A 27,456-nucleotide genomic window follows, 5' to 3' on the forward strand; every position below is an offset into this window, starting at 1 on the left:
AAATCAGCCGAGCTCAAGACATGCAAGGTGACCATCATCCCCCCCCGCAAGAATAGCCGACGTAGTGGCTATTCCGTCGCCGCCTTCAGACGGCATTTTCTCGACCGTTCTCACAGTCTGCACAGCTCCCCGACTGCTGCACCCGTACCCCCAGCATGCAGCTGCCCCCGAAGGCACCCGCTGGCGGGAAAGGGGGCCCCCTCCCTGTACACCCCGCTGGCCAGCCATCATGTCGAGCAGGTAGAGGGCCCCGTCTGCTGCACCTGCACAAACGAGGCCCGCGCAGTCATCCAGGGGGGCCCCACAGAGGAGGCCCCCCCTCCCTGCATTGACGGATGCCACCGGGCGGCAGCAGTCCGAAGGGGCCCCCCCTCCCGAAGGGGGGCCCCTGCGCCCCCCGTTCTTCGCTGCCTTGACGCACCGAAGGTCCCACAGCTTGCAGCACCCATCGGCTCCCAGAGTGCAGAGCGTGGAAGCAGCCAGAGCACCGCCTCCCCCTCCGAGGGGCAGGAGAGTGTTGATCGAGGCAGCATGCGCTTGCGCCGAAGACACGGGGGAGGGGAGACACCGCAGATCGAACACGCATAGCCGTCCATCTGCCCTCCCGCCGGAAGCCAGAAGCGGAACAAAGCCTCCCCCGCAGCCGCTGATCGGCGCTTCTTCCCTTCTCGCCGCGAGGGGCAGGAGCAGCTGAAGATCCCCAACGGCTCCCCTGTGGGCGGAGGGAGTCTGCGCAACGATTTCCCCCGCGTTGAGATCCCACGCAGTGATCGCCCCCTTCTTGCTGCCAGCAGCGGCGAAGGCGTTCAGCCACACAACCTGGAGCAACGGGGAGAGGGCCCCTAGAGCACCCGGCTCCCCCACATCCACTGCGGGAAGCTCGAGCAGCTGCCTTCCCCTGACGAGACTCCACAGACGAAGCGTGCCATCGTAGCCGCAAGAGGCACCACGCATGCCGCGAACAAGCACCTGGCTTACACCTGCAAGATGCCCAGGAGCAAGTTCCTTGCAGCAGCGCGCAGGGTTTGTGCTCGCTTTGCAGACTGCCGTTGCTTCGGGAAGGCAAGCGGGGTAGGGGTTCTTCAAGGCAGCAGCAGCAGCAGCAGTAGCAGCAGCAGGTGTGGTCGGCTGCTCCTGGGAGGAGGCTGCGCGAGTGAGAAAAAGTGCTTTCCTCGAGGCGACTCCCCGGGAGGAGACAGCGCAAGGGCTCGTGCGAGCGCTTGCCTTCTGCTGCCACAAACAAACCTTCCCGTCCATGCCTCCCGAAAGCAACTGACCGTCCTCGCAATACGCACACGACGTCACCCAGTCAGAGTGACCACCCGAGGCACCGTACAGCTCACACACAAGCGACCCCTCCGCTTCCCCCCCCGGAAGAGCAAACACACGGATCCCCCCGTCTGCGCTGCCCGTAGCGCAGTACTTTTCTGAGAGATACACAGACACACAGCAGACAAAAAACAGCACACAAAAATACAGCATACAAAAACCGGGAACAAAAAAACAGCAGACAAAAAAACAGCAGACAAAAACCGGGAACAAAAAAACAGCAGACAAAAAAACAGCATACAAAAAAACAGCATACAACACACACAAGCACGCAAAAAAGACGAATCCTCAAGAGCCAGAGGAGGATGCAAAAAGCTTAAAAACAGCAAAAAAGGCGCTGTACCCCCAGCCCTCAAAGACAGCTAGCTACGGGAGAATCCCTCTTCTTCTTCTCCCCGCCTCAAGAAAAGCGCCTCGCGAAGCACTGGGGAGAGGAGGGAGGAGGGTAGGAGGAAAAAAGATCACGAGAGAAGAAGGCACAAAGCGTCAGGACGGGTGGAGCGGGGGTGGGGGGAAGAAGCCTCACTTGAGGGGTGTACATCCACGCAGAGGATCGACCTGTCATGCCCGTTGGGGAGAACGGCTGCAGCAGTTGGACCTGTCTGTACAGCTTGAACATTCGCCACTGCGCAGAGAGTGCGACAGGCAGGGACGAAGTCTGAAGGCGTCTCTCCCGGAGCTGCTGTGGGTTGGTCAGAAGGTCTGTGGGGAGTTGGCAAGCCAGGCTGTCGGCGCTGCTGCGTCGACTTTGTGCTCGAGAGGGCAGCAGCAGCTGAGGCTTCTAGACAACGGGGTGTACCGGGGGGTGGCTGCATTGTTTCAGAGGGTACGCAGCTTTCCGTCCGGCAAAACGCAGCCAGAAAAACTCGGAAGTGAGAAGAGTCGGCCGTTTCTGTTTAGTAGAATGCAGACTTCCTGAGGGAGGAAGGGGGGAAGCGCAGCGATGGAGACGTCGGAGGAGTAACAGGCGCTACTGCAACACGCCTTTGAGAGGGGAGCACTCGTGAAACGCGCAGAAGGGGGAAGGGTTGTTGCTGTTGTGGCTGTTTTTGTTGTTGTGCTTTCTCTTTTTTGCTGGAATGCAGTAGAAGAAAGGGAGGTGAGGAGGGGCGGTGCTGCTGCTGCGGTGAACTGCAGCTTTTCGCTCGTGGATTTCCAGTGCAGATAAACACGCAGAAGCGAGGCTTGCCTCCCCTCCAGAAGTTGCGAGAGAGGCTCAGGGGGGGAGTTCCCCGCTAATCTGGGTATGTATGTGGAGCATGAGAGAGAGAGAAGGAGAAAGAGAGATCGGGAGTACAAGGGATGCCGTGCCGCCCTTGTGTGTGTGTGTGTGTGTCTGTGTGTCTGTGTGTAAGAAAGATGTACAGAGAAAGGTATCTACCCACACTCCGCAGGAGAAACAAGGATCCTTTCATGCGCAGCTGACTCCCAAAGCACCGTCCAGTCGATGAAACAGAAGGGTTATTAAATATATTGGCAGGCAGTAGCGTTACAGGTTCAACACACACCCGCACGAATACATAAAAAACACCTGCACACACATACTCATACGCATATACATGCTCATATACATGCTCATATGCATTCATATATACATATCTATACATACATGCGCTGAAACACCCCCAGGCACAATTAGCCCCCCCTAGACACAGAAAAAGAGACGCAAAGTTTCTTTCCTTGTTAGCTCGAAGTGCGGCATGCAAGAGAGGCGGGAAATGCGAGACTAGCTGCTAGCAGCCACAGCTAAGACTCCTTCTGGTTGTGTAATCCAGTGAACGGAGGGCCCCCAAAGGCGCAGGAAAGAAGGAGGGAGGGCCCCTTCAATGAAATTTTGCAGCTGCATGCTGCACGCTGTTGCACCGCTGCCGCCACAGCAGCAGCAGCAGCAGCAGCAGCAGCAGACCCTGCAGCTTGCGCTTTGCTGCTGCTGCTGGAGGCGCAGCGGAAGCTTTGCAAGGCATGATAGATACACCCTCGCACATGGCATTAAAACATATTTACGAGGCAGCCTTGAGAGGAGAGCGCGACTGCGGGTAAGACGCCCTCTTACCTCTCTCTACAGATTGCAGCAGATCTCGCAGCTGCCGCTGCAGCAGTTGCAGGCGCGACGGCAGCAGCGCAGTAGAGAGGAACCACACAACGAGTGACAGTGGTAGCAGCGGCGAAAAGGGCTTTTTTCTGTCTCCGATCTTTCGCATTTCTTAGGCCGTGTTGGATTGTTTCGCTGTCTCGAGGGAGGAGGGAGAGCTCCTCTCATTAGTAGCGACTGCTGCTGGGGTAGCGGTCGGAACGCGGACGGAAGGGCCCCCTCTGTCTGCCGACGCCTCTCTCGTGCAATATTCAATCTTTTTGCTTTTTGTAGCGACCAGTAGCTCTCATCAGCGCTCCATTATTATTAGGGGGGCAGCAGCAGCTGCGCGCCATGCCCGTCCAAGCGAGAACGACGACGAGCAGGAGCAGGGGGACTGACTGACTGTCTGACTGACTGTCTGACTGACCGTCTGACTGACCGTCTGACTGACTGTCTGTCATCTCATCATCCTGTCATCTCATCATCCTTTAAGGAATCTGCGCGCCTGTGCCGCAGGGCAAAACGCTGCACCGCAGCTTCGCATGCCACACTCCCGCCTCATGAGTCTCCTCAGCACCCAGCGATGCCTCAGGCAGATCTCCTAGGGGGCAGCTTTTTGCGTCCCCTCGCCGAGCAGCTCCTGCTGCGGCAGCAGCAGCTGCTCCAGGAGGAAGAATCGGAAAGACGGGGAGGCGTTCAGACGGCAGAAAGTCTGAGAGAGCTTGTGCTGAGAGATGAGCGGCTCAGGCTGCAGCAGGCAGTGCAACAGCTGCGACACGAGCAGCAGCTGCTGCACGACCAGCAGCAAGCGCTGCAGCAGATTCACCGTCTGCAGCGGCAACAGCAACGCCTGCAGCAGCAGCAACAGAGTCTGTATTTGCAGCATCATCAGCATCAGCAGCATCAGTACCAACCACTCCGGCAGCAGCAGCAAAAAGACGCCTCTCCACGAGCGACAGTGCGATGGAAGTCTGCGGATAGCGCCTCAAACCTGGGAAAGAACGTCACCCCTTCCCCAATTGTAGCGACACCTACCTCCACAAGTCGCCAGCAGCAGCAGCTCGATCTGCACAGTGGCAGCTTCCGCAGCGATTTTCGAGGGCACTACGACTCAGCAGGCCCCCTGCCAGCAGCAGCAGCTGCTGCTGCTGCTGCTGCGGAGGCTTCTCGCAGTGCTGGGGGGGAAAATGGAGCACCTGCAGATCCTTCTGCTGCTGCAGACGCAGGAAGCCTCTTGCAATCGCATGTAGGGAGGCAGTACTTTCCGCTCGATAGCGCTTCGCCGCGATCTCTTTCTGCACGGAGAGCTGTCGCCTCCAGGGGGGAATCGACAGGCGCAGTCGCTGCTGGTGGTCTTACTTCGGATGCATCCCAGACAACAACAACAGCAGCAGCAGCAGCAGAAGCAGCGATTTCGGAGGGAAACAATGCAGCTGCGTCTTCAGAGGCAGCTGCTTTACGGCCTCCTCGACTTCGCCTGCCTCTCGGAGGGGAGAGATCCTTCCACGACGTGTCGCTTGACAGCGACGGTTGGGCACTATGGAAGGAGGCAATAGGCTGGCAGCTGGGTTTGACGCCGAACAGTGCGGAGCTTGCAGAACGAATACTCAGGAGAAAGGGCTCTCATCCCCAGCAGCATTCGCAGCAGCAGCAGCAGCAGCAGCAGCAGCGTCAGCGACAAGAGGTTCCTCCTGGACGTGAGGCATTGCAGACAGCCACTTTTGTAGAGCATCAGCAATCGGGGAGAAGTTTGGGGGGGGGAGGGGGGGACGGCAGTAGCGAAGAGGAGATGCGGAGATGTGATCTTCCAGCCTACAGGAGACAGCGTGTCGAGGAAGCTCGTCGCTTGCTCGCTGCGCTCTCTCCTTCTCGTGATTCAGAGTCTTCTGCAGCAGCAGCATCAGCAGCTGGAGCAGCTGCTGTTGCAGCTGCTGCGGCTGCTGTGGATCGGCACAGAGAAAAGGCGTCGCAATTTTTCGCGGGTGGTGTTGCCGGTGGGGTTGCTGTCTCGCTGGCCGCTGCGGCGGGGGCTGCCGCTGCGGCAGCGGCTGCTGCTGCGCTGCATGCGAATAGAAGAAACGCCACACGGGAAAGTGGTAATGCAATGGATGGGGGGCTTCTTCAGGAGGTCGAACTGGTGAGGCTGCGCGCATATATATGTATATATCAGCTCTGTTGGGAAAAAGCAAAAGGGGGGGGAAGGGGCAGATGGAGCGGCGACGGCATGCCGCTTCATCTGCGGTGTCTGTACACCTTCTGAGCAGGCCGCCTCGAGGCGGCCTGCACTCCCCTTTCGCCTTTTTTTCGAATGACTGCATGCAACATTTAAAGTGATTTCTATTCGTGCAACCGGGTGTTCTTGCTTGCCGCTCGCTTGGATCTGAATGCAAGCACTTTTCTGCTCGTGTGTCTCTGGAATGCGGTGAAATTCTCAGTCCTTGGCTCCACCCCTAGGGCTTCCTGTGCAGCCGCAACTCGTGGAAGTGCAAGAGCGAACGCCTCCTCCCTTGGGAGCTCCCCATCTCAGGCGCCCTTTCGACCTCTTTAAAGAATTCCGCCGAAGGCAGCTGGAGGCGTCCTCCAGACAATCACGAAGGGAGGCGGAAGGTATGCGGAGTATGGGAAAATTAGCAGTTGCTGTCATTATGCACTCTCGAGGGAAGTGCCGTTCTGCGGTGGAAGTACTCCGGTGACCAGTCGGGAGCTCCCTTGCGCTAAAACTCTTCCCCCCCTCCCCCCCTCACTTCTTCACCTCACTTCACTTCACTTCACCATGCGCATGTGTTTGTGACGCGTCTACGTGCGTGGGGGCCCCATGGATCGTGATCCGTGCCCCTTTTCCGGGCGGAATGTGTCTCCTCCATAGAGCTTTTTTTCTGGATGCATGTTTTTGAGGCCTTTCTGGCACATACACGTAAACACCCACCCACACATGCATATATATGTATACACATACGTACATATATATATGTATAAGTACATACCTATAAATATACACATTGTATAGATTTATATACATATGTATATGCATCGACAGGTCTGTGTATTGTAGAGGCAACAGGGAGTCTGCCGTCCCCACCGATCACACATAGCACCCTTGAGAGAGTTGCGCTCGAAGTGTATCCGTTTCTGTGCGTTTTCTGCTGCTGTGCTGCTGCTGCGCTTTTCTTTCTGCCTCCACCAGAAGCTCTGCTAGGGCCCTGCCGTCTGCCAGAGGCCATTAGATCTCCCCAAACAGCCCGCCGAGCTGTTGTTACCGCCGCGCCAGCTGCTGCGCATTTTTCGCCTCTGCATGCGTCTGACACCGAAGTTTTTATGAGGTCTCGGCGTCGCAGCCGACTGTTTGCAAGGCGGGCAGCAGCAGCTGGCGAACGCGAAGTGTCTGTTTTACCGAGTCGAGCGCAAGAGGCTGCTGCAGGAGCAGAGCCAGAATCAAGGAGCATAAGCAGGGCAGCTCTCCTGGAGGACGAACGGCGTTCAACTCGCGGCTTGCCGCCTCCCCCGAAGAGCCGCAGGTCCAGGCTGTATCGACACCCCGCTCAACGCTGGGAAGCAGGAGGGGGCCCCCTCCCCTCCTTGGCCTTGCCCTTCCAGTCCTCTGGGCATAGAGACTCCCCGCAGCAGCGGCTGCCTCAGCAGCAGGAGACAGGAGACTCCGCCGAGACGGAGGCTGCGTCTTCCGACGGCGCAGTGTCGTATGAGGGCACCCCACAAAGTGTGCGACAGCAGCGACAGGAGCGACAGGAGCTTCGCCATCGCACGCATCCAGAAGAAGCAAGAAGGCGCAGGCAAAGGGGGACCCTCCCCGCTGTTTCGGATAGCGACGAATCTCTCGATACAAGTGCCGTGGTGACAAGTGGGGCAGCTAAGGGGCCCCCCCCCCACTTCGAAGCGACTGCATGCATCCGGCGAAGCGGCGTGACTGCTGCCGCGGCGGGGGATCCCGCCGAAGGCGCTGTTGTGTTCTTGCCGAGCGAAAGAAGGGGAAAGGCGCAAGCGGAGACAGGCGGAGACAGCCTCGAGTCTGCGGCGCATGTCAACTTGCTCGACAACAAGCCTCAAGGCCCTCTTTCTACTGGCGTGTTGCCTCCCGGAGCGGCTACAAGTCGATTGGAGGATCTTGCAGCCCAAAGCGCTCCTTCTCCTGCAGCAGAATCTCTCACGCCTCCCGATGCAAGTCAGACGCTCGGCGTCTTCGAGGAATGGAGAGAGGCTGACGACGATGGGGTCCCACAGTTGGATGCTGCAGCTGAGGAGGCGTGGCGATCCGACGCCGAGGCGCAGACTCCTCCGCAGCAGCTGCAGCAGGGGCAGCTCGAGGAGGGGGATCGGGATGCAGAAGGGGATCGCGATCAGCAGCAGTTGAGCGCGCAGAAGGAAGCGTCTCAGCCTGCGCTCGAGGCTGCGCGGGACGAAGAGAATCCAGCCGACACTGCGGTATCCACAGAAGACACCGACGGGAGGGGATATCAGACGGGATCAGTGACTTCGCCCGGTGGCGCAGCTCGCCGTCTAGACACTGGGGCCCTCGTGATTCCACCGCAGCCTCCGCATGCCTCTGATGCAGCCGCTGCAGTGGCAGCTTCGGAGGAGGTTGGGGAGACAGTTTCAACGCCACGCGCTGGAGGGGCCCAGCAGCAGCTCGTGGAAGTCGCAGTGTCTCCTGTTCGCAGCGTGCAGAGAGGCATCCAAACCTCGCCGGAGAGGGCGAAGCCGCGGCAGTCTCTCAGAAACACACGGGGGGCGTCAACGAGGACGCGTCGGGGAGTTCCTCCGACGCAGCTGGATCGCAGTTCGCCTCCCCAGTTGGCTCCAACTCCCCTACGACGCTACCCCCAGAGGACGCGTCTCAAACCCCTGCTGGGCTGGATGGGGGAGAGGATAGACTACGACTGGCGAGGCATGGTGGAGGTTGTGCGCTGCAGCAACATTCTGGATCTGTATCTCCAAGCGAGGGACGTCGGCGCCTTGCCCGACGCTGCGCTGCACACAGCGGATCCAGAGAAGCTGATTCGAAGAATGCTCAAGCAGCAGCAACTGGTCGTTGCCTCGAAGGAGGCAAAAGCAGCCCTCGCGCTCGAGGATCAGCAACAGCAGCGCCAACACGGCCTGAAGGCTGTGGAGAAGGCGGCAGAGAGCAGCAGGAAGAGAAAAAGCAGCAAGGCCTCTCTGGGCTCCGCTGCTGGAAGCAGCAGCTCCCCCCGCATCCGGCCGAAGCAGAGGGCGCGGCGAGAAGACAGCTTTTCGAGGCAGGAGAGGGGGAATTCCAGGAAGAGCGGCAAGGCTCGCAAGGGAAAGGACCTCCTCAAAGGAAAGGCCTTCCTCAAGAAGAAGGAGGAGAAGAAAAAGGGGGGTAACAAGACACGTAAATCGCTCCCTTCGACGCGCGCGGACAGCCAGAGGATTGCCGTCGAGGAGCCTTCCAGCAACAGCAGCCCAAGCAGCAAATCAATCCGCAGCGACCAAGTTGCTACGGGGGAAAGTGCCTCTCCGCAGCTGTCACCGTCCGAGGGTTCACGCAGCCGAGATACGACTCCTGAGCAGCCATCAGGCAGCGCTGAGAGGCCTAAGCTCGATGGGAGTAAGTCATTTCTTCTTCTTGCCCCACGAGTCTTAGCGGCTTCCTGCGAACGATGAACTGGGAGACATCGCTGTTGTTCACAAGCCCTTGCGGCCAGTGCAGTGTCTCCTGGTGAGATGCGCGTTGCGGGTGTGCTGCACAGAAACGCTCATTCGGCAAGAAGAGTGTTCTTGGAGGGGCATAGGACCTGGGGACGCTATGCAGGTCAGTCAGTGGAGAATCCTTCTGTCTGGCAAACTTCTTTCGTCCAGACGGTGCCTCAAAAAACACTCTCGCGGTGCACGTACATTCATGTGTCTACGCAAACATGCTCAGTACATACAAGTGCTCAGGCATGGCATCTGCGTAGCTGGCTCCTACATCTGTACAATCTTTTGAATCGTCGTAACGCATATGTGCGCGCTTCGAACGTGGCAGTTGCTCAGCGTCTCGTTTTATTGCGCTGTATAATGATGCGCAATCCTCTGTCCTCAGCTCGCCGTGGTCCGTCAAGGGCGGCGTTTGGTTTCATGCAAGTTGCGCCTGAAAGCGGGATTTGTTAAGGGCCCCGATAACACACAGAAGAAGGAAATCGTGAGAAGGCTTGCTGCTGTTTTTTCGCTCTCCATGTTGGCTTCTGCTCGGCCTTTTGTGTGGAGAGCCGTGGACGCGCGAATTTTTACTGCTGCCTGCCTGCGTCGTCGTTCTCGCCTATTTGTCTTAGCGGAGCCGTTGGATAGTTCTTTGCTGCTCTTGCCCCTTCCTGCAGTTCGGCGTGGTGCTCTCTGGAGGCCCCCTCGTGCTGACTGTACAAGGGGAGGATTCCGACTTGCTTTGCGGTGCCTTCTTCCAAGTTGCCCCCCACGAAACATGGAGTCTACGGAATGACCAGCAGTGAGCGTAAATGAGCGATTTCGGGGCTTGTGGCGATGGGCTACTGCCGTTGCGTGGACGTTTGTGCCCTGAGAATGCCGTGGGTTAGACCCCCCCCCTACTGCACCTCTGTGTTTGCCTGCCGCAGGGACGGCGGTTATGCCGAAATCTACATTGCGTGTGTTCTGTTGGATGCGCCAACTGACTGATCAAGTTTGTTCGCTCGACTTGCTGTTTCGTCATTTCTAGAACTACGGGGTGTCGGGCCACAGATAGGCTCTCCGAAAGGCTCACTCGCCCCCTGCTCTACGAGCACCTAAAGCCTAAAAAACATTCTGGTACAGAAGAATAGACACATAGCGATTAAAGGACTCTTGGGTACTGCCTGGGGACGCACAGCGTGTTTCCGCTGCGCGGAGAGTCCGCAGGTGGAACTTCTGGCCATGGGGTGACATGCACAGCGTCAGTACCGGCAGCAGTCTTTGTATTATTGTTGACTTCTTCCAAATGCGTCTGCAATGGATACTTGACACTATGAAAACATGCGTAAAAAACAGGCCAAGGCACCGCAGGTGTGCAATACCAGCACCACACTCAAACACTCACCTGCCGAGTGCAGATCACTTCGGAGGCAGCACAGCGCTAACATTGTTTCTTCTTCCGGCTCAGCACGAAAGCAAAAAGCAGGTTGCATGAAACTAGATTACGATGAATGGAAAACGGACCTGGATTCCATAAATATGCTCATGCGAGCACATACCATCAAGAACTGCCCAAAACATTGATAACTCTAATGTGATTCCCTGTATAGAGGGTATTTGTGTTTCCGCAAAATTCGAAGCATGCATGTCTATCATTGAGTTTTTGTAGCGCAATCAACGGATGCATGTAGATACGTTTATGGATTCCAGGGCGTAATATCGAGGAATGGTTCATGGCGAATTAGCGGATCCGCATATTTCTTCGCGGCCGTTGTCAAAGTGCGTGGTGAAGACGTAATTGGGCGCTCCGTAGCTTGATTGACGGGCATCGTGCACCTCTGGTGTGGACCTCGAAGATAGCAGGTGATGGGGCCAACAAAGGTCCTTATTCTGCCATTACGTCACTTGTCTTGTCTAGTTCATCCCTGGAATCCTCTATTACCCTCTCTAGAAACCAAACAAATGATACGGCGCTGTCGACGTCATTGAATGCGACGGCGATGGCCCGACCAGGCGTTCGTTGCCTAAAGCCCACAACTTTGGGATCTTTAAGCAGAGCAGCGTCTGATGAGTTCAGCTTGAGTGTAGACGATCCGTAAATCCACGAGTCGATGTCCTTATAGGGAATAGGGCGCATTTTATCCTTGAAGCAGAGAGTAAGGACCTTCTTAGCTGAGTCCAGTGTGAGCTTGCATACTATGCGCTGTCCGTCAGGGAACAAAACCTCCACGCTGCCTCCTTCCTTGTATGTATTTAACCACGCATCGTAATTCTTTGGAGGCCCATCCTTTAAGCCTGCGAGGGCGAGCTGCTGCACAGTAATATCGGCCTTATCCTCCCCATCAACCGAGCAGCACGAGTTTCCCATGATATTCAGCGTCTTTGAACAATTATTAATTTAAGTAGCGCCGTGAGGAGTTTCTGTTATCGCATTCACCCGGTCTTTCTGGACGCCAACAAAAACACAGGCTCGGAAGAAAGCAAGCTGCGCCTCCCGAGCAAACACTATGCCTTCTGAAAGATAGTCTCCCAATGCATAAGTATTCAGATTTCCAGTTTCTAGGAAGAAGAATACGGGCTACCAAGGAAAAGCGAAATCGGAAATGGCCATATGGAGCCCTGCACAAGCCATAGCAACAGCAATGCTTCAGGGCAGTGGTAATTCATGCAAACGGAAGGTTCTGCAAAAGAAGCAACAAGAAATCAAAAAATGTTCAAAGTTTTGCTTAAGAAGAGAAGAATATCCGGTGGTGAAGGAATGCACTAGTTCTACTCTTTGATTCGTCGAAGCGGCTTTCGATGGGTCAGGGAGCAGCTAGATAACACTCGCACGAACTCAAGGCAATTATTTCCATGGCTCCCTTCATTATTTTACTACCTTTTTTTGTGGCCCCAGATCTTGCAGAAGGATTCAAAATCTGCAAAGCACCTGCCATGCAGGGATGCACTCCAAGCATCGATTTTTCAGCACACGACCGCAAGTTTGCTATCGGATTTTGTTCTATGTATACTTCATGCTAGGCTTAAGCTCTCTGTTTAGAGCTCTCCCAAGCACGAAGCCTCTAGTTAGTAGATTTTGCCCGCATGAATTGCAGCTATTGTCCCCGCTGCGTATCGCTCTCTTGGCTAAGGACAAATATGCTTCGTCACCTAGCATAACTGGACTGGAACTGGTGTACGTAGCTTGCAGAGTGATTTTTAAAAATTTCATTTGATCGCCGTAAGCTACTAGTGAGAGCTGATTGGCGCTGTGTAATGCTCCGCCAGCACGATGAAAATGGGATGTTAATAGATAGCATATTTACACAGATGACCAAACAGTTATCTGAAACCCACAACGCAGTTGATTTCACTTGAAATATCACAATTAGGTGCATCATCTTTGCTTAGATGCTACCGAATGCCTGTGTCCTTTTGTTTCATCAATTGCCTCGAGAGCACCAAGGAGTGCATCGAGACAAAATTGAGTATGTTAAATAAAGCCGCTCATTACTTTACCAATCATATATTAGCATTCTACCGAAAGTGCATCTCGGGGTCGTTCAAGCCTGAAACTAACTGCGTCGACATCTTTCATCATTCTACCTCCTGGTGCGCTCGACCCGAGCTTTTTGTACGGTGGCATGTAGCTCTGGACTCAATTCAAAAATTGATAGGCAGCTGACGAGTGTTTTTCTAAAAGAGCTCAACCCTCTTCATGTGCTTGCCTCACAACCTTACGACGTCAGCCGTGAGGGAAACAACTGTGATCCAAGTTGCAGCATCACCCAAGGGCTTTGAGCATTGCCACCCAGGCGCACATAGCATACAGTGTAATGTTCAATCGAAGGTGTGAGAAGGGATACATTTAACTCCGGCCCAGAGCAAACTTGATAGTTGGCTATTGAGTTCTCTCCAGAAGAAATTCCGTCCTTCTCGCCCATCAGAATCCCCCATTTTAGGGGACAGGGACAGCAGAGGAGCGCAGAGCTGCCCTTCAGCCTGATTCGAACAATCACAGTCAGTAGCACATGACACTTGGCGCGCACGGACACAGCGCTGCGTCATTTAGTGTCGAGTAAACAGTAGTCTGTATTAAATAAGATACATGGACAGGGCAACCAAGTAGTCCATTCACTACGAATGCTTGGTTTGATTTAGCCAACGTAGAAGAAAGAGTTCAAGCGTAGCTTGGCTGACTACCTCATCATTCATCCACAGGAGTTTTCCCCAAGACTATTTTGTTACAAGATGAGGCATCGGCAGAAAAGCCCTACCCATGAAAGGTGACTAGTCTTTGTCGCCCAAAAGCATAGACCTGTTGAACTGAAAGTGAAAATAGCTAATCCTGGATAGATTTGTTGGGTAAGTTCACAACCAAGGAGGGAAACACCACAATAGTACACGCCCAAGGGAGATAACACATAAAGCGCTGATCAAACAGATATACGGACATATGGGAGCATTGCTGAGCTTCGTATGCTCCAGGAAAGGGCGAAAACAGTTGTACATTCAACACGTGTTGCCTCCCGCAGTATGGGAAGGGCCCTCTTAGAAATTGGCTTCTTGAAGGTATTGCAAAAGGTGCTCCCAAGGGGTTTATCATACATGAATGCCGTATCCAGAGTCCTACGCAGTCACAAAGGCGACTGCCCACTGAGAGTCAGCGAGCTTTGTTGTTTAGCCCATGCCCTGCATGTTTGGGAATACAATCAACTCTACACTGCAGGTCAACAACTCCTCATGCGAATACCCGTAGAGATATGGCGGCATCTTGACCCTTTTGCACTACCGTCAAAATGATTATTGACCCTTTTGCACTACCATCACAATGACTATTGACCCTTTTGCACTACCGTCACAATGACTATTGACCCTTTTGCACTACCATCACAATGACTATTGACCCTTTTGCACTACCGTCACAATGACTATTGACCCTTTTGCACTACCGTCACAATGACTATTGACCCTTCTGCACTACCATCACAATGACTATTGACCCTTCTGCACTACCATCACAATGACTATTGACCCTTTTGCATGCATAGCAAAAGAGCTAAATCCGAGTGGTGCATTGTTCGCACTGAATGGTCTGAAGCTAAGTCGTTCACGTGCCACTCGGCGCTCAGAGCTAACGGGTGTCTTAGAAATTCAGCTGGCGTATTTTGGTTCAGCCATGGCGTCCTGATCGCATCCTCTGTAGGGTGTGAGGCGAAGGAACATCGGGGCTTTGGAAACGAGCAAGCTACACCAAGCAGTCTTCTAACCGAAGCTCGCTGGCGCCTGAATTGGAGTGAAATGCCCCTACAAGACTGAAGCTCCGGCAATTCTGTCACATTTTCCCGAGAGAATTCCGCCAGGCTCTCTGGGATGCTGGCACGGCCGCGGCCCCACACCAGAAACCCGCAGGGCCTCGTGGTCACTGCAGCAGGAGCTGTACGTACAGCCGGGACTTCTAGCCTTTCCAGTGTTTCCCCTTGTTCGCTGAGCTGCGTAGGCAGCACTCTCGGTGTTTTTAGGGGCCCTTTTGCGCAAAGGCCCCCTCAAGTTGCCAGCATGCCCTTTGTCGGCGGCTTTGAGGTCTCTGACGTCGTCATTGCCCATGACGCATGAATAGTGCATGACACATACCTAAAAGGCCACCCTGGAGGCCCCTTTTGCCCCGGGTAAGGGTTCCAGGATTTGTGCATCCCCTCTCGTCTCCTTTCTGGGAGCTGGGTGCCTTGAGCACGTGGCTCTGAGCCACGTGGGCCCTCACAATCGATTGGAAGTCTCGAGGAAAGCGCTCTCAGCAGTCATGTCAGAGGCAGCGGTACTTGCGAAGCTGCTTGATGCAGCCGCCCGAGGGGCTCAGGCAGGCATTAGGGGTGGAGATTCTCCCCAAACCGCAATACGGGAGCTTTTGGCATGGCTGGATCCACTTCTCCCCGCGCTTTGCCACCCCGTTGCCCCTCTAGTGTCTCAGACTCGACTGGGGAAGAAGGCAGCGCTGCTGCGGGAGCAGCGGCAGCGGCAGCTGCTGCTGCAGGAGCAGCAGGATCTGCCAAAGCTGCGGCAGCAGCTTTGGCAGTTGCTGCAGGCATACGCATCCGCCTCCCCAGGCTGTATTGAGCTCCTGCAGCTTGTGGATGCAAGCACTGCGGCACTCTTGCGACTGCTGGAAGAGGGCACCAAGGTCGCCCAGCGGGGCCTCCCCGAAGGAGCTAGTCCTGCTGCTGCTGCCCGTAAGAAGCTCCAGCAGCAGCAGCACATGCAACGGGATGCAGAGACGGCTGCAGCCGAGGCACTAGCGCAAGCAGCACAAGCAGCAGCACTCCTTGCCTGTGCTGTGGTCAAAGAGGAGAGGCTGGACGCCGTTCCGTGTGCTGCTGCGACTCGACATGGACTGGCTGCAGCCCTCACGACTCCCACGAGACTCCTGTCTCTGGGGATGTTGATGCGTTCCCCTCCTCCTGCGTCCGCCCCCCCCACAGCGCAGCAGCAGCACGCTGTACTACAGCTGTGTCTCTGCCGTTTGGTTTCCTCTGCTGCTGCCTGCACGCCTGCAGCAGCCTGGCGAGTTGCGTGTGCAGTGCAGGGGACTGGAACGGCAGCAGCTGCAGCATCTTGCCAAGGAACCTCCGGTGGGGGGGGAGGCGAGCGAGAACCTGCGCAGCATCATCCGCTGAACACAGCGATGCATGCACTGTGCGAGGGGCCTTCAAGGCACCTGCTGGCAAGGCGGAGAAGAAGAAACAACAGCCAGCGAGCTGAGGGTACCCCAGATAGCGACCAGCGTCCACCTCCTCCTCCAGCTCAGGGATGCCTGTGTAGCTGCACCACTTGCGTCAAGGAGACAGCCGCGCAACCTGTGCAGGCAGGAGTGGCATCGGCTGGCGAGACTCAAGCGGCAGACGAAAGGGTTGCACAGACTTACCGTAAGACCAGCTGGAACCGTGCGTGGGGGTCTTTCTCAGTGCGCTGCTGCTGCCTTGCCTGCCGTGAGGAAATGGATCCTCTTGGCGTGAGCGCTCGTATCGGAGCGCAGCGTGAAGCAAGGCGAGGCGCACGCGATGGCGACTCAGCGAAGATCACACGGCCGCTGCTGGCGGAGGCTGCTGCTGCAGCAGCTGCTGCGACTGCGCATGTTCGCCTCGCCGTAAGTACACTGAGAGCTCGCGCTGCTCGGGAGGTCATAGGGGGATGCGGGCTTGTGCCCATTCGGTATGCTCTTCGGCAGGAGGCCTTGCGTCTGCTTCTGTTGCTTTTGCTGCATTCGGATCTCATCGTTAGCGAGACTTTGCTGCAGCCACGGCGGCATCTCCAGCAGCTGCAGTCTCACGCAGCAGCGCGTGGGAGCCACAGGGATTCTGCGAACAGCAGCAGCAGACTCGGAGATGATGTGACGTTGCTGCGTTCCGCCGTTCGTGGGCTGCCGCTGGATAGGGAGCTCGACGCCTTGTGTTTCTTAGCGGGGTTGTCAGAAGCGTTTTTGGCTGCAAGAGCAGCAGGCCGCTTCAGACTCTCTGAGAGCACAGCGAGACATCTTTGCTTCACCAACGGACCTGGAGGCTTTGCACTCCCTGGCCTGCTTCACGCCTTCACTGCGAGGGAAGATTTGAATCATTTGTTGCAGCCTCTCTTGTGGCGTCGTCCCCCCGAGGGCTCAGAGGCAGCTGCAGCCGTTTATGCAGGAGAAAGCCACCAGCAGGAGGTGCCTTCTTCCCGTGAAGCTGGGGGGAGCCAGTCTGGCGAGCGTTTCGCCTTCTTCAGCTCGTCCTGGGTAGCGCAGCGCTTCCTCGCGTTTCTGCTGCTGTTGGCAGCTGCTCGCAGCCTCCTGCGCAAGGGGCTGTCTGCTGAGGATCGTGGGGCGATCACTGAGTCGGTAGCTCCCAGGAAGGATGGCATGGAGCACGAGCGGCCGCTGCTCTCTCTGGCTCTGGCGATTCGTCCTCTACAACTGCCTCCGCAGCAGGACCTCTTGTTGCAGCTTTTCAAGTCTCAGCCAGCCCTCTTGCCGCCTTTCTTGGCTAGTGCTACTGGACTGTTGTTGAGCCCTCGCCAGTCGTCTACCTTTGCCCTTTCGTGTCTCTTTCTCTGCCGCGTTCTAGAGGCCCCTTGGGTATTGCCCGTCCAGCAGCAGCAGCAAATCCTTGAGGCACGGCGCCAACGTCTCCATCATGAGCGACAGCCGCAACTGCAGCCACTAGCAACTGCAGACGTACTGCCGGAGCCCTCCCGCCTCTACAGCGCCGCAGGCAGGGGCCTTCTGGGATTGGCGCTTTGCGAGCACGACTTGAAGTTTTCGACTTCGGAGGCACCACGAGCAGAGTTTCAAGTCGTCTGCTCACAGGAGGCGGAGCAGATTCCGTACTTCGAAGACCTCGAAGCCAGGAGACTGCAACATGCGCAGATGCAGCACAAACGCCAGGATGTAGAACTGAGCAGACGACGTATCATTGCTGTTGCAGGGGCATACGTAGCCTCCCCTGCCCTGCTGTTGCGTCAGCACCTGTCTCAGTGTCTTCTGCAACCGGATGTTCGAACAGCCTTCTGCGGCGTTGCTCTTCTGCGGGCATGCTGCAAGGCCCTACGCTGCATGCATGGAGCCCTCAGCGCACACCCCGATTTGCAGCGGCTTCTCTTGGCTGAAGTAGGCCCTCGCCTCCCAGACGCGAAGACTCTAGTCAACTCCTTGCTGCGGCTGCTCCAACAAGAGAAGCATGCGGGTACGCAGCAGCTTAGCGGCTCGAAGAAAGGAGGACATGCTCAAGCAACTCCCCCCGCAGCCGCTCACCAGGAAGAACTCTGGTTATCGGACGAGGCCCTATCCAGAGCTGCAGCAGCCTCTGCAGCTGCTGCTGCCAAGGAGAAGCAGAAACAAGAAGTGGAGCGTGCCCGGCGAGGCTCCGGAGAGGCCGACGACAGTGAAAATGATGAACTAGAGATTCATGTTGATGGCATTGAGGAGGCTACCGCAGATGCAGAGTGTGAGGATTCGTGTAGTGAAGAGGAGGACTCCCCTGAAGCGGATTCAACGACTTTGTGTGCAGCCTCCCGTGGTGTAGTCGCGGAGCACCTTATGCAGCTTTTCGCACAGTTGACATCGCTTAGGACCAGTGCAGGGGCTCCCCATGCAGACGCCGGAGGGCATAGCAGTGTGGCTGCCAAAGATGGTGTCTCTTCGACCTTCTTTCTGTTGCTCCTGGGGTAAGCATGCACCATGGGGAAGCCCGTGCTCCGTCCATTCTGTGCTCATAAATTTTTCTAGGCTAGGTCGACGGGCTCTTGACGCCTAGAAGTCTAGAACTACCTCTGTCGGCTCGTTTAGTTGAGGCATCCTCGTGGCTGCGCCTCGGATGGGGGGTAGAGTCAACTTTTTACTGGCCGCTGCTTGTAGAGGCAGGCGGTGGGGGTTCGCTAGTTCTCGCAGTGCCTGCATACAAATCAAGCCTCATAGGATGATCAGAGGCTGCGTGGCCGGTCGTCTGCATAACAGTGAATTGCCACCCCCTTTCGCTTTGTTTGGATTGCTTTTTTCGCAGGTGGATGGAAGTTGCGGAAGCCTATCAGGAGCTGATGACTCCATCGTTTCCTCTTGATTGGGGCAAGTTGCTCTGCACGTGGAAGCCCGTAGATTCCGAAGATCAAAGGAGCACTCTCTGCTGCAGGTCACGAAACATTGCAAAGTCCATCATCCGTCTGGGGGTACAGGCACGGGGAGGAGTAGGAGCATGGGGGCGCGAGATAGCTGCAGGTGGTGCTGTGTCAAAGCAGCAGCAGCTGGTACTTCTCCACCTCTTGCTGCAGTGGCATCGGGATGCACAGGGAAGCCGTCAGTGTCTCCTGAGTCCATGCCAGAAGAATGGGAGCCCAGACAATGACACTTCGGCTGCAGTCATTTCTGACGAGCCTCTTCAGAACCTGCTAGGGTGCGTATATATATATATATATGTATATATATATGTATATTATATTCGCCTGTCATAGCAACTTTGCCACACCTCCACGTGGCTGCCTGCACCAGTGCATGGGACGGCGATGTGGTTTTTCTCCCCCACGCATCCTACCTGGGATAAAGGCAGGAATTTGCGACGTGAGAGATTCCTTGTAGACTCGCTCTGCAAAGCCGACTTGTGCTGGTCCGTAACTGTGTTATGGGATCGTTTCTGCAGGTTTATGCACACGAGCGGCCTCTTCAGCCTCGATCCTGCTGGGGCTTTCGGAGTGGATGAAGCTGCTGTGTGGCTCACGGCGTTGGAAGAATCTTCCTGCTTTCGTTGCAGCGCGCTCTACTTTGTGGGGGTGTTGCGCCTCGCTAGTGAGCGTCGGTTGGCTCTGTTGCCCTATGTTGTTGCGCCCTACACCCGTGAAGGCGGAGACGAGACTGCGGCGCAGGAAGAAGCAGCGTGGCTTCTCTCACCCTTTTCTGCAGCCCTTCTGGCTCACCTCTCTGTGACCCCTCGTTGCAACAATGGGCGAGCGCTCTTTATCGATTTGCCGTCCTTCGGCGTGTCGGCCCCTGCAGAGAGTTGTTGGGGATGCGCCTTTAAGCACTCGGCGGAACTTTGCGCTGAGGCAGTCGTGCAGTGGGCAGTCAGCGGACTCATGAAGTGCTGCATCTTACGTCCTGCAATGCGGCATCCGCTTCTCACGTGGCTGCAACAGGAGGGCTCCTGGCGTGTTATCGGCTGTGCACTGAACATGCCGCGCGAGCAGAATGCGGAGGGGGGAACGCAAGCCGATTCTGCGGCGTTTGTGGAGGCAGCCCGCGCTGCTGCTGCTCAGCATCCCCAGAGCAAAGCGGTCAATCGGCTTCGCAAGCGGCTCTTGCGGTTTCTTGCGGTGCGGCGTGCAGAGTGTTCTGTTGACACCAATAAAGTCGCTGCGCACTCAGCCCCACAGACGACCCTCGAGGAGCAGTTGGAGCATCTTGCGGGATTGCATCAGCTGGCAACGAACTCGGCACCTCTCCTGGCCCCTCTCCATGAGGTAGCACCCGAGACTCTGCTCTGGGGATGTGCTGCCCGCTTGCCTGGCGCTGCGTCTCCAGCAAGAGACCACGTGGCTCTCGCAGAGAGGACGAATTTGCTAGGGCTCCTGGGGGCATTTACGCGGAACCTCGAGGAGCTGCAGGAGCTAGGAGGCCTTAAAGATTCGCAGCTACCACACGGTAACCTTCAAGGAACCGATGCGCTGACCAGCGGCAGGTTGCCTGCCGTTCTGCGGCAAGTGGAAGCTGTGAGCTGGCAGCTCAGAAACAAGGCTCTACGGGAACGTCGTTGTGTCTCAGATGCCGGTCTAGGTGCAGACAACCCGTGTGCAGCTGTGATTGCCAGTGCGGGGAGACCTCTAGGGCGATTACTTCGCCAAGCCACCACGGCGCTTCAGCGTCTTGCATTGACCGCCTCACTGCCTCAGTGCGCCGATCATGCGGAACCCCCTGCATCGCACAGCACGCGTGAAACGGCCTTCCGAAAAACAGCAGCCGACGACGAGGCCCTCTTGCACTGGGGAGAGATAGGGGCTACCTTGTGTTGCCACATTGCAAGCCTCTGTGAAACATTTTCTGCTGGAGGGATCCCCGACTGCTCCGTACCTTCGAAACTGCGGCTGCTTCGTCGTATCGTGATGTTTTTTGTAGCCCTCGCCGGTGTGCAAGATGCAGTTGAACGGAAAGGCCGCCCTTCAGTCAGCTTCGCGGGCTGCATGCAACGCCTAAGGCTCTGCCCAGTATTTGCTGACACGCGCTCGCAAGCCTTACCACAGGTATCTGAGCTGCAACTGGAGAGGGAGTTCTGCGAGATGGACCCGGTTCAAGAACTCTTGCGCTGCCTTCTGAAGCGTGTTGCAGTGGCAACAAAGCAACTGGTGGATGAAAAGGAGCGCCCTCTGTTGCTACTGGCTTGCGAGTCAGTGCTAGGCGGAAAGGACTCCCCCTGTCTATCAACAGTCGGCAGTCCATTGGGAGGCGCGTCAGATCAGGTACACCTGAGATGGCTGCTGCCCCTCCTCGAATTCTGGGCGCTCGCAGGTGTGTCTGACCAGTCAGTGGGATTAGAAGACGCGATCCAAGGCTTTACCAGGGCCGAAGGGGAGTGCGCCATCTCGCTGTTGGTAGGAGCGTGCGGCGAATCCCCAGAGCGTAACAACGGATCCATTTCGACAGCCACCCTTGTTCAGAGGCTGGAGGCGCTACACCCTCCCGACGCCGCTCTGCGTCTTTACGACTCTTTGAGTGTATTATCGGAACAGCTTCTTGCTGACCAGAAGGGTGCTAGAGTGAAGGAGACGCAACATTCAATCGACGCAAGCCCTTCCGTTCTCTTGCCATCAACGAGCGCCCTGCTCAGAGCGGCCACGCACGTGATGCTGTGTCTTGCCTTGCAGTGCAGTCCAGCGGCGAACTTGCGAAGTGGCGGTGAAGATGACACAAATTCAGAAGGACAGGGCATCTTGCTTGTATTTAGGCCTAGTCTCATCAATGCCTTCCGTGCTTCCTGGGAGCGGAATCGTAGCCTTCGTTCTGCATGCATGCGCATGCTAGCATCGGAGGATGTCAAGGGAGATCATGCCACCAGTGTGTCGCTGCATCCAGCAGTACGTCTCGCTCTTCTGCTGCAGTGGCGGGAGCCACTGCAAAACTTGCCCTCCGCATTTTATCCTTCGCTAGTTTCTGAACTCCAGCAGTTTCAGGAGGAGGGGCCCCAGAAGCCTACAATCAGTGCTGCTCCGAAGCGACGCAAGAGGGCTGCCTCTGAACACCGAACAGAGATTATTCCTGCCTCCAGAACGTGGGCTGCTGAAGTGCTGGAGGCACTCAAGCTTTCTGCGTATGCACGTGACAGTAGGGGAGCAGCCGGCAAGCGCATCAGAACGAGGGCTTTGCAGTGGCAGATAGCGGCGGCGTTTTTGGTGGCTGGATGGGGAAACGAGGAGCCGAACGCTCTGACTGAAGATGCTCCAGGAAGATGGGCAGAGGGGGTGCAGCGATTTCTCGCTGGCCTCTGCATGCAGCAGCCATCAGGAAGCGACTGCGGGATGCGTCTTGGAATGCAATTGGCGCGCACTCTCGAGGAGCTTGCAGGGAGTCTTGAGGAGCCCTTCATGATTACAGATGGGTAAGCGGCTTGCTGCACGGATACCACCATAGGCGTTCCCTCGGGAAGGCGTATCACGAGGTGCTCATGCAGACTATGAGCTCTTGATGCGCTTGTCGCAAGTGCCAGCCACTAGTCTTTTGCACATTTTTCCCGAACGAGAGCGTTGTGAACTGCACGTGGCAACAGTGCCGCGTGATCGAGTCTTGGGGGCATGTAGATATGTGTTCATCCTTCTCAAGGCTTGCGAGGGGGGTTGTTTACTCCCAGTTGATTGGCCTTGCTACTGGGACTTGCTGGATAATGTATTTGTTAGGGGCAGCATGTGCATGTGTGTTTCTCAGGTGGCCTGTAGATGGATGGGCTCGGTATCACGCGGCTGCCATCGCTCTGCATGCAGCACAGCGGGCTGGAGCCGATTCGTGCATATATACCCACTCCCTTGCAGCCGGCCGGACTGGGATAGGAGGGGTTCTAAAGGATCTCAAGACGGAACTTATGGAGCTGCAGGAAGCACTCCAAGGAATAGGCTCGTTGCATGACGCTGGGTATGGTGGAGGCGAGGAGGAGAGCGCAGTTGCGGCGGCTGCTGATTTGGCGTATTGTCTTGGAGTAATGAACCGCGCCGCTCAGCTAGGTCGAGTTGTGGTAGCTGCGATACAAATGGGGGTTGCTTCAGAGGCTGGCCTGACGAAGGACCAACGGCAGTGTTTTAAGGCTCTAAGGCCTAAGGCTCAAGCGGTTATGTGCGGCTTCTTAGATGCACTGGGCCAGTCTCCACCAACTGCCGCCGTTCACACCGGCGCTGAGGCACTTGGGAAATTCCCGCGAAGCGAAAGGACCGATGATTCCTCCCCGGCGAGTCTGAACGTCGACATCCTGATTGTGCAGTCATCAGTTGATCTTTTTCTCCCTGCTGTGCAGCTTGCAATGGCGGCAGCGGCTTTGGATCCTTCCCCTACCCAGGCAAAATCCAGCGGTAAACGGATCGCCAGGCAAGCGCTTTTATCGACGGCGCTCGCGGAAGTTGGACAAGCCGCAAACCTTGCGATTCGGCGAGCACTGTCCACTCCGACTGGCGATGGTTCGAGTGCGACTGCAAGTATAACTGCGTCTATGATGCCTCTTCTGGAATATCTAGGTGCGTGTCTCCTTCCAGCCGCCAACGCACAGCTGGCGCAGGCGGAGGACCAGCATGCCGCGGATGCGCAACAAGCCGAAGAAGAGCCTTATTGCTTGCTCTCGGATGCATGCCCCGCGTTGTTTGAGGCTATCACGAACTTATGCGGAGCGTCCACGTCTTACGCAGATAGCATTTTATGCCGCATACTCCTGCTGGATAGTGGTTTTGCCTACATGGGGGCGTCGAACGCGGAAGCAGACGACAGCGAAGGCCGGCAACTGCCTGCTGAGGCGGCAGGGGAATCTTCGGGCAGCTATGATGTTTTCTCGAACACCTACATGTGGATGACACACTTGCCAGACTTCCTAGAGGTTGCAAGCGAGACACGCGCAGATATTTATTCCTCCACAGATAGTCCGACTGTTTTCTGCCGTCTGCGGGGTCCATGCGATTGGCTCGCCCTCGATCCGCGCCGCATGAATGATACACTCGATAACTTTGGCTTCCATACGAGGGCTCCAACTCGAGATTACCGGCCAGCTCGCTCTCTAACATTCGCGGCGACTTCAGAGCGACATCGGTTGCTGGAAGCAGCCCTCAAGGCGCGCTGCAGTGTTTCGGAATCTGGCGATGGCGATGAGGAGCAGTCGAGCAGCGCTGGGGGGAGCCAGCATGCAACGGTTCGGAAGGACCGCCTCCTGAGGAATCTGAACGGCTTAGCAAATGCATCCGAGGAGGACGTATTGCGGGGCACGACGGCTGTCAGCAGTGCTTACGACGTGGTCTACGTTATTCCGTATCTTGCTGGACGCCTCATGAGGGCCTTTTTTGTGCTGTTGTGGCGATGGCAGAGGCAGCTTGAGGAGGAACAGGCACTGCAGCAGCAGGTGCACTCGCATCTGGGTGAAGAAGAATCAAGTGTCACACGTGCGGCTCGGATCGCCATGGAGCGTAAACGGCCAGTGTGCGTTGCCGAGCAGGCGCGAAGGGCCTGTGGTGTAGCGGGGGCGTGGCTGCGTTCACTGGAAGCGAACACGACAAATCACGATGCGACAGAGTCTGCGAAGGAGGAGGAAGCAAGCCAAGCCAGTGGAGGTGCTGTCTGTGAATCTAGTCCGATTTGTGAGGGTCAAAGCTCGGAGGCGGTAGCGTCTGAGGGGCCTGCTACAAAGAGGCGTAGGGAAGACGTGTGGGAGATGAACGAATTTAGACCACAGGAGATTCAGCTTGCTGTCACGCGCGTGAGCACATTCTTGAAGGCTTCTAGACGTGTAGGGCGTTTGTGGAGGCCCTTCGATTCCGGTGCGAGTGGGACAGAAGAAGGGCATTCCACTGACGTAGAGCTAGCTAGGAGCCTCGACGCTTGGGGTTCTTGTATAGATGACGGGGATCAATGGCTCAGCAGTTTTGCCAGTGGCGGAGGCTTGCAACTGCTCGTTATGGCCCTAGGCTGCCCAGTAAGTCATGTGGCTTTGTCATGTGTCGAAGTTTGCAGAATTTTCTCGCTTGTAGAGAGGCAGAATATGTATACATATAGTTATATACGTGCACGTATATAAATATACACATATATGTGTGCACACACATGTATACACATGAATATACAGATGTACACATATACACATACATCTGTATACATCTGTAAGGACACTATCAAAAAATTTTGGTAGTTTGCGAAGCTCTGGTTGGTGTTGGCTGCAGGATAAATCCACACGCGAGGCAGCGGCGCATGGGCTTGCCATCTACACCCATTTACTGCAGCTATCGGCAGACCGGTCGCTGTTATCCTATTTTGCAGATGTCCATGAGTTCAATATGCAAAGCAGAAAGCGTTCTGGGAATAGTGCCGCACATACACCGAAGAGGCGCGACTTGCAGCAGCGCCACAAGTCCGCAACGTTTGCTTTTCGAGAAGTAAAGCAGCTGCTAACACTTCTACGCTCTTTAATGTCGTCCATTCAGGTTCTCCAGCAGCAGGGAGATGCGGAGGGTGGAAGCATTCCACCACGAGAAACTGACGCAATCCAGGTCAGTTCAGTGCGTCGGGTCGTACTAGCTCTGCCGAGATGCGTGGATTTTAAGGTCGCGACATGGGCATCTGCTGCTTGCGACGGAAAGCTCTTTGTTCTGTTCTTCAAACGTATGCTGGTTTGATGTGTACAGGCTACCTCGCCGCTCGTATGCAGCTTCGCGGCATCAGTGGTGCCGTTTCTCTTTGTCCCAGATCATCCGTTGTACCCCATCCTGAACTACGCCCTTCTAAAGCATTCGGCTCTGTCCTTGTTGGTGCACGAGCCATGCATGCCTTTAACGCTGGCAGCCCTGCGCCAACCGTTATTAGGATCGGACGGAATCTTCTCACGGTTGATACTGTCTCCCTTGGCCGCAAGCTGTGCCCATCAAAGAGCCTTCTTACTAACTGTGCTTAAGAGGGCAATGGCAGTGTCTCAGTGCCTCGACGACGGTACCATCTCGCTAAGTGCTAGACTTAAGGCGCACAATACGACTCAGGCAGTCGTGCCGCCTCCTGCAGTACTGTCTCTTTCCGCGCTGCCCGTGCTGGCTTTGCCCACTCAGAAGTTGGCCTTGGGTTGGAGCGCGGTAGAGGCTCTCCTGATTGCAACAGCAGCACCACCGTGTCTTTCCGCATGCTGCTGGTGGTATCCGCATGCGGCCTTTAGAGCAATGGCCATGCAAGACGTCTCAAGTTTTCTTACATCTGAAAGCGAAGAAGGCACATGGAGTAACGGTGCCCATCTGCCGCTCGCCACAGTAAATGCCCAACATCTGCTGCAGCGCTTCGGTCTTTTAGAGTGGCTTGAGGCTCAAATTGAGGCAACCATGGAATGGTTCATGACAGAGGCTGGACCCCAAAGTATGAAATCGACCTCAACGACAGCTCATTATTCAGAGTTCATGGGCCAGGCCGTACCTCCACCTCCACACAGATCAAAGGTGTTTCGCGACTACGGTTTCCCCCAATGTGAAGAGGAATGTATCAGTCCCGTGAAGCCCCCACGCAGTGCAAGCGCTGAACCCTATGATCGATTGGATACAACAAAGTGGCTGCCAGTTTTGAAGAATTGCACCAGGCTCATGTGGTCTGTGCTTGCGGCTGCCACCTTGGCTCCACCGCTGCTTGATGTCACTGTGACAGATGCTTGCCAGTGGGACAAAGTCGCCTGCTTTACTTCTCAGCAAGCTTTCGAGAGGGAAACACATGTCACGTGCAGATCTATAACGCCAACTGGCACTGCGACAAGGGATGAGATGCCATTCATCGATCTACCAGGCCCTTGGGGTCTACTTTCGACTACAGCTTCGTGGCCGCCAAAAGACGACAAGGCAGAAATTCGCTTGCTCAACGCAGCAATCATACGCGCGCGACATCAACTCTTCGGTTTGCGTCAACGGGCTGGTCGCAATCCAAGCGAAGATGCAGGCTCGTGTCGTGGAGGCGTTACAGGGTGTACTCGGGCAAGCAGCGCTTATGAGCCGCAATCCCAGGCTGCCCGCCAATTACAACTAAATCTATTGCAGGGGATACAGAGGCTTGCGCGTACGTGGTTTGCATTCGTAGCTGCAGCAGGTGTAATTGTACGGGAATATGACGGCATCAGCATAGCGGATGGGGCATGTAAAAGCAATCCGTCATTGGTGGCAGACGTCCACCACGCGTCAGTAGCCTGTCTATCGGCACTGTGGGCTGTGGCTTCCTGTAGTCAATCCATCGGCCTGTTCTTCCATCCCTCAGGCTCTGGTGACTCTGCAGATTCCTTTGAGCAACTGCAGCGCCTGCAGGCCAGTGCGTGCTGCTCCGACGTCGTGCGACTTTGCGGGTGGGCAGCAACCCTGCAAGGCGCTACGCGGCGCAGGGACAGCTCGTGTGCAGGCTATCAAGAGTACATGAATGTGTCTGCATCCTATCTAGTGAGGAATCTAGTGCTGGATGCTTTGTGTCATGGTCCTTCGAGATCTAAGGATCCTGGCCGCCACTGGTCAGGGCATGACGCGGCAAGCAGGAGACGCTCTGTGCTGCTCGCGCTACTCCAGATAAAGGAGTTTTGCGGAGCAGATGATGGCCTGCAAGATGTCATTTCAGTTGCAGCTGGTCTTTGATTGCGGATCCAAGTATGTTTGAATCTGTTTTCTGTTCACGAAGTTGTTTTGCTTTAGCAGAACACAGATCTCCTTGATTTTTTCGCAAACCGTCACGAGAAGGGCGCTTAGTTTGA

General features: G+C 56.0%; 4 protein-coding genes across 4 annotated transcripts; 2 read left to right on the forward strand and 2 right to left on the reverse strand.

Moving 5' to 3' along the window:
• Nucleotides 1-3: 3 nt before the first annotated feature.
• LOC34623226 lies at nt 4-2,144 on the reverse strand. The gene is made up of 4 exons (XM_026337081.1): nt 1,856-2,144; nt 1,246-1,427; nt 1,086-1,134; nt 4-344 (listed from the first exon to the last, which is right to left on the reverse strand). Exons 1-4 carry the CDS (start codon nt 2,142-2,144, stop codon nt 4-6), a joined length of 861 nt encoding a protein of 286 aa, XP_026192866.1.
• A 1,842-nt stretch (nt 2,145-3,986) lies between these two features.
• Nucleotides 3,987-10,045, forward strand: LOC34622840. Its single transcript, XM_026337082.1, has 8 exons — nt 3,987-4,160; nt 4,299-4,446; nt 4,597-5,540; nt 5,839-6,010; nt 6,441-8,543; nt 9,148-9,188; nt 9,459-9,495; nt 9,987-10,045. Exons 1-8 carry the CDS (start codon nt 3,987-3,989, stop codon nt 10,043-10,045), a joined length of 3,678 nt encoding a protein of 1,225 aa, XP_026192867.1.
• An 877-nt stretch (nt 10,046-10,922) lies between these two features.
• Nucleotides 10,923-11,405, reverse strand: LOC34622839. Its single transcript, XM_022735980.2, has one exon. The coding sequence runs from the start codon at nt 11,403-11,405 to the stop codon at nt 10,923-10,925; it is 483 nt and encodes a 160-aa protein (XP_022589100.1).
• Nucleotides 11,406-14,816: 3,411 nt separating this feature from the next.
• On the forward strand, nt 14,817-27,340 carry LOC34622838. Its single transcript, XM_026337083.1, has 6 exons — nt 14,817-18,208; nt 18,544-18,930; nt 19,174-22,119; nt 22,443-24,678; nt 24,923-25,249; nt 25,385-27,340. The coding sequence occupies exons 1-6, from the start codon at nt 14,817-14,819 to the stop codon at nt 27,338-27,340; spliced, it is 11,244 nt and encodes a 3,747-aa protein (XP_026192868.1).
• The last annotated feature ends 116 nt before the right edge of the window (nt 27,341-27,456 follow it).

Source organism: Cyclospora cayetanensis, unplaced genomic scaffold, assembly GCF_002999335.1.
Source record: "Cyclospora cayetanensis isolate NF1_C8 unplaced genomic scaffold, CcayRef3 CcayRef3_contig_163, whole genome shotgun sequence".
In the NCBI taxonomy this organism is placed as follows: domain Eukaryota; phylum Apicomplexa; class Conoidasida; order Eucoccidiorida; family Eimeriidae; genus Cyclospora; species Cyclospora cayetanensis.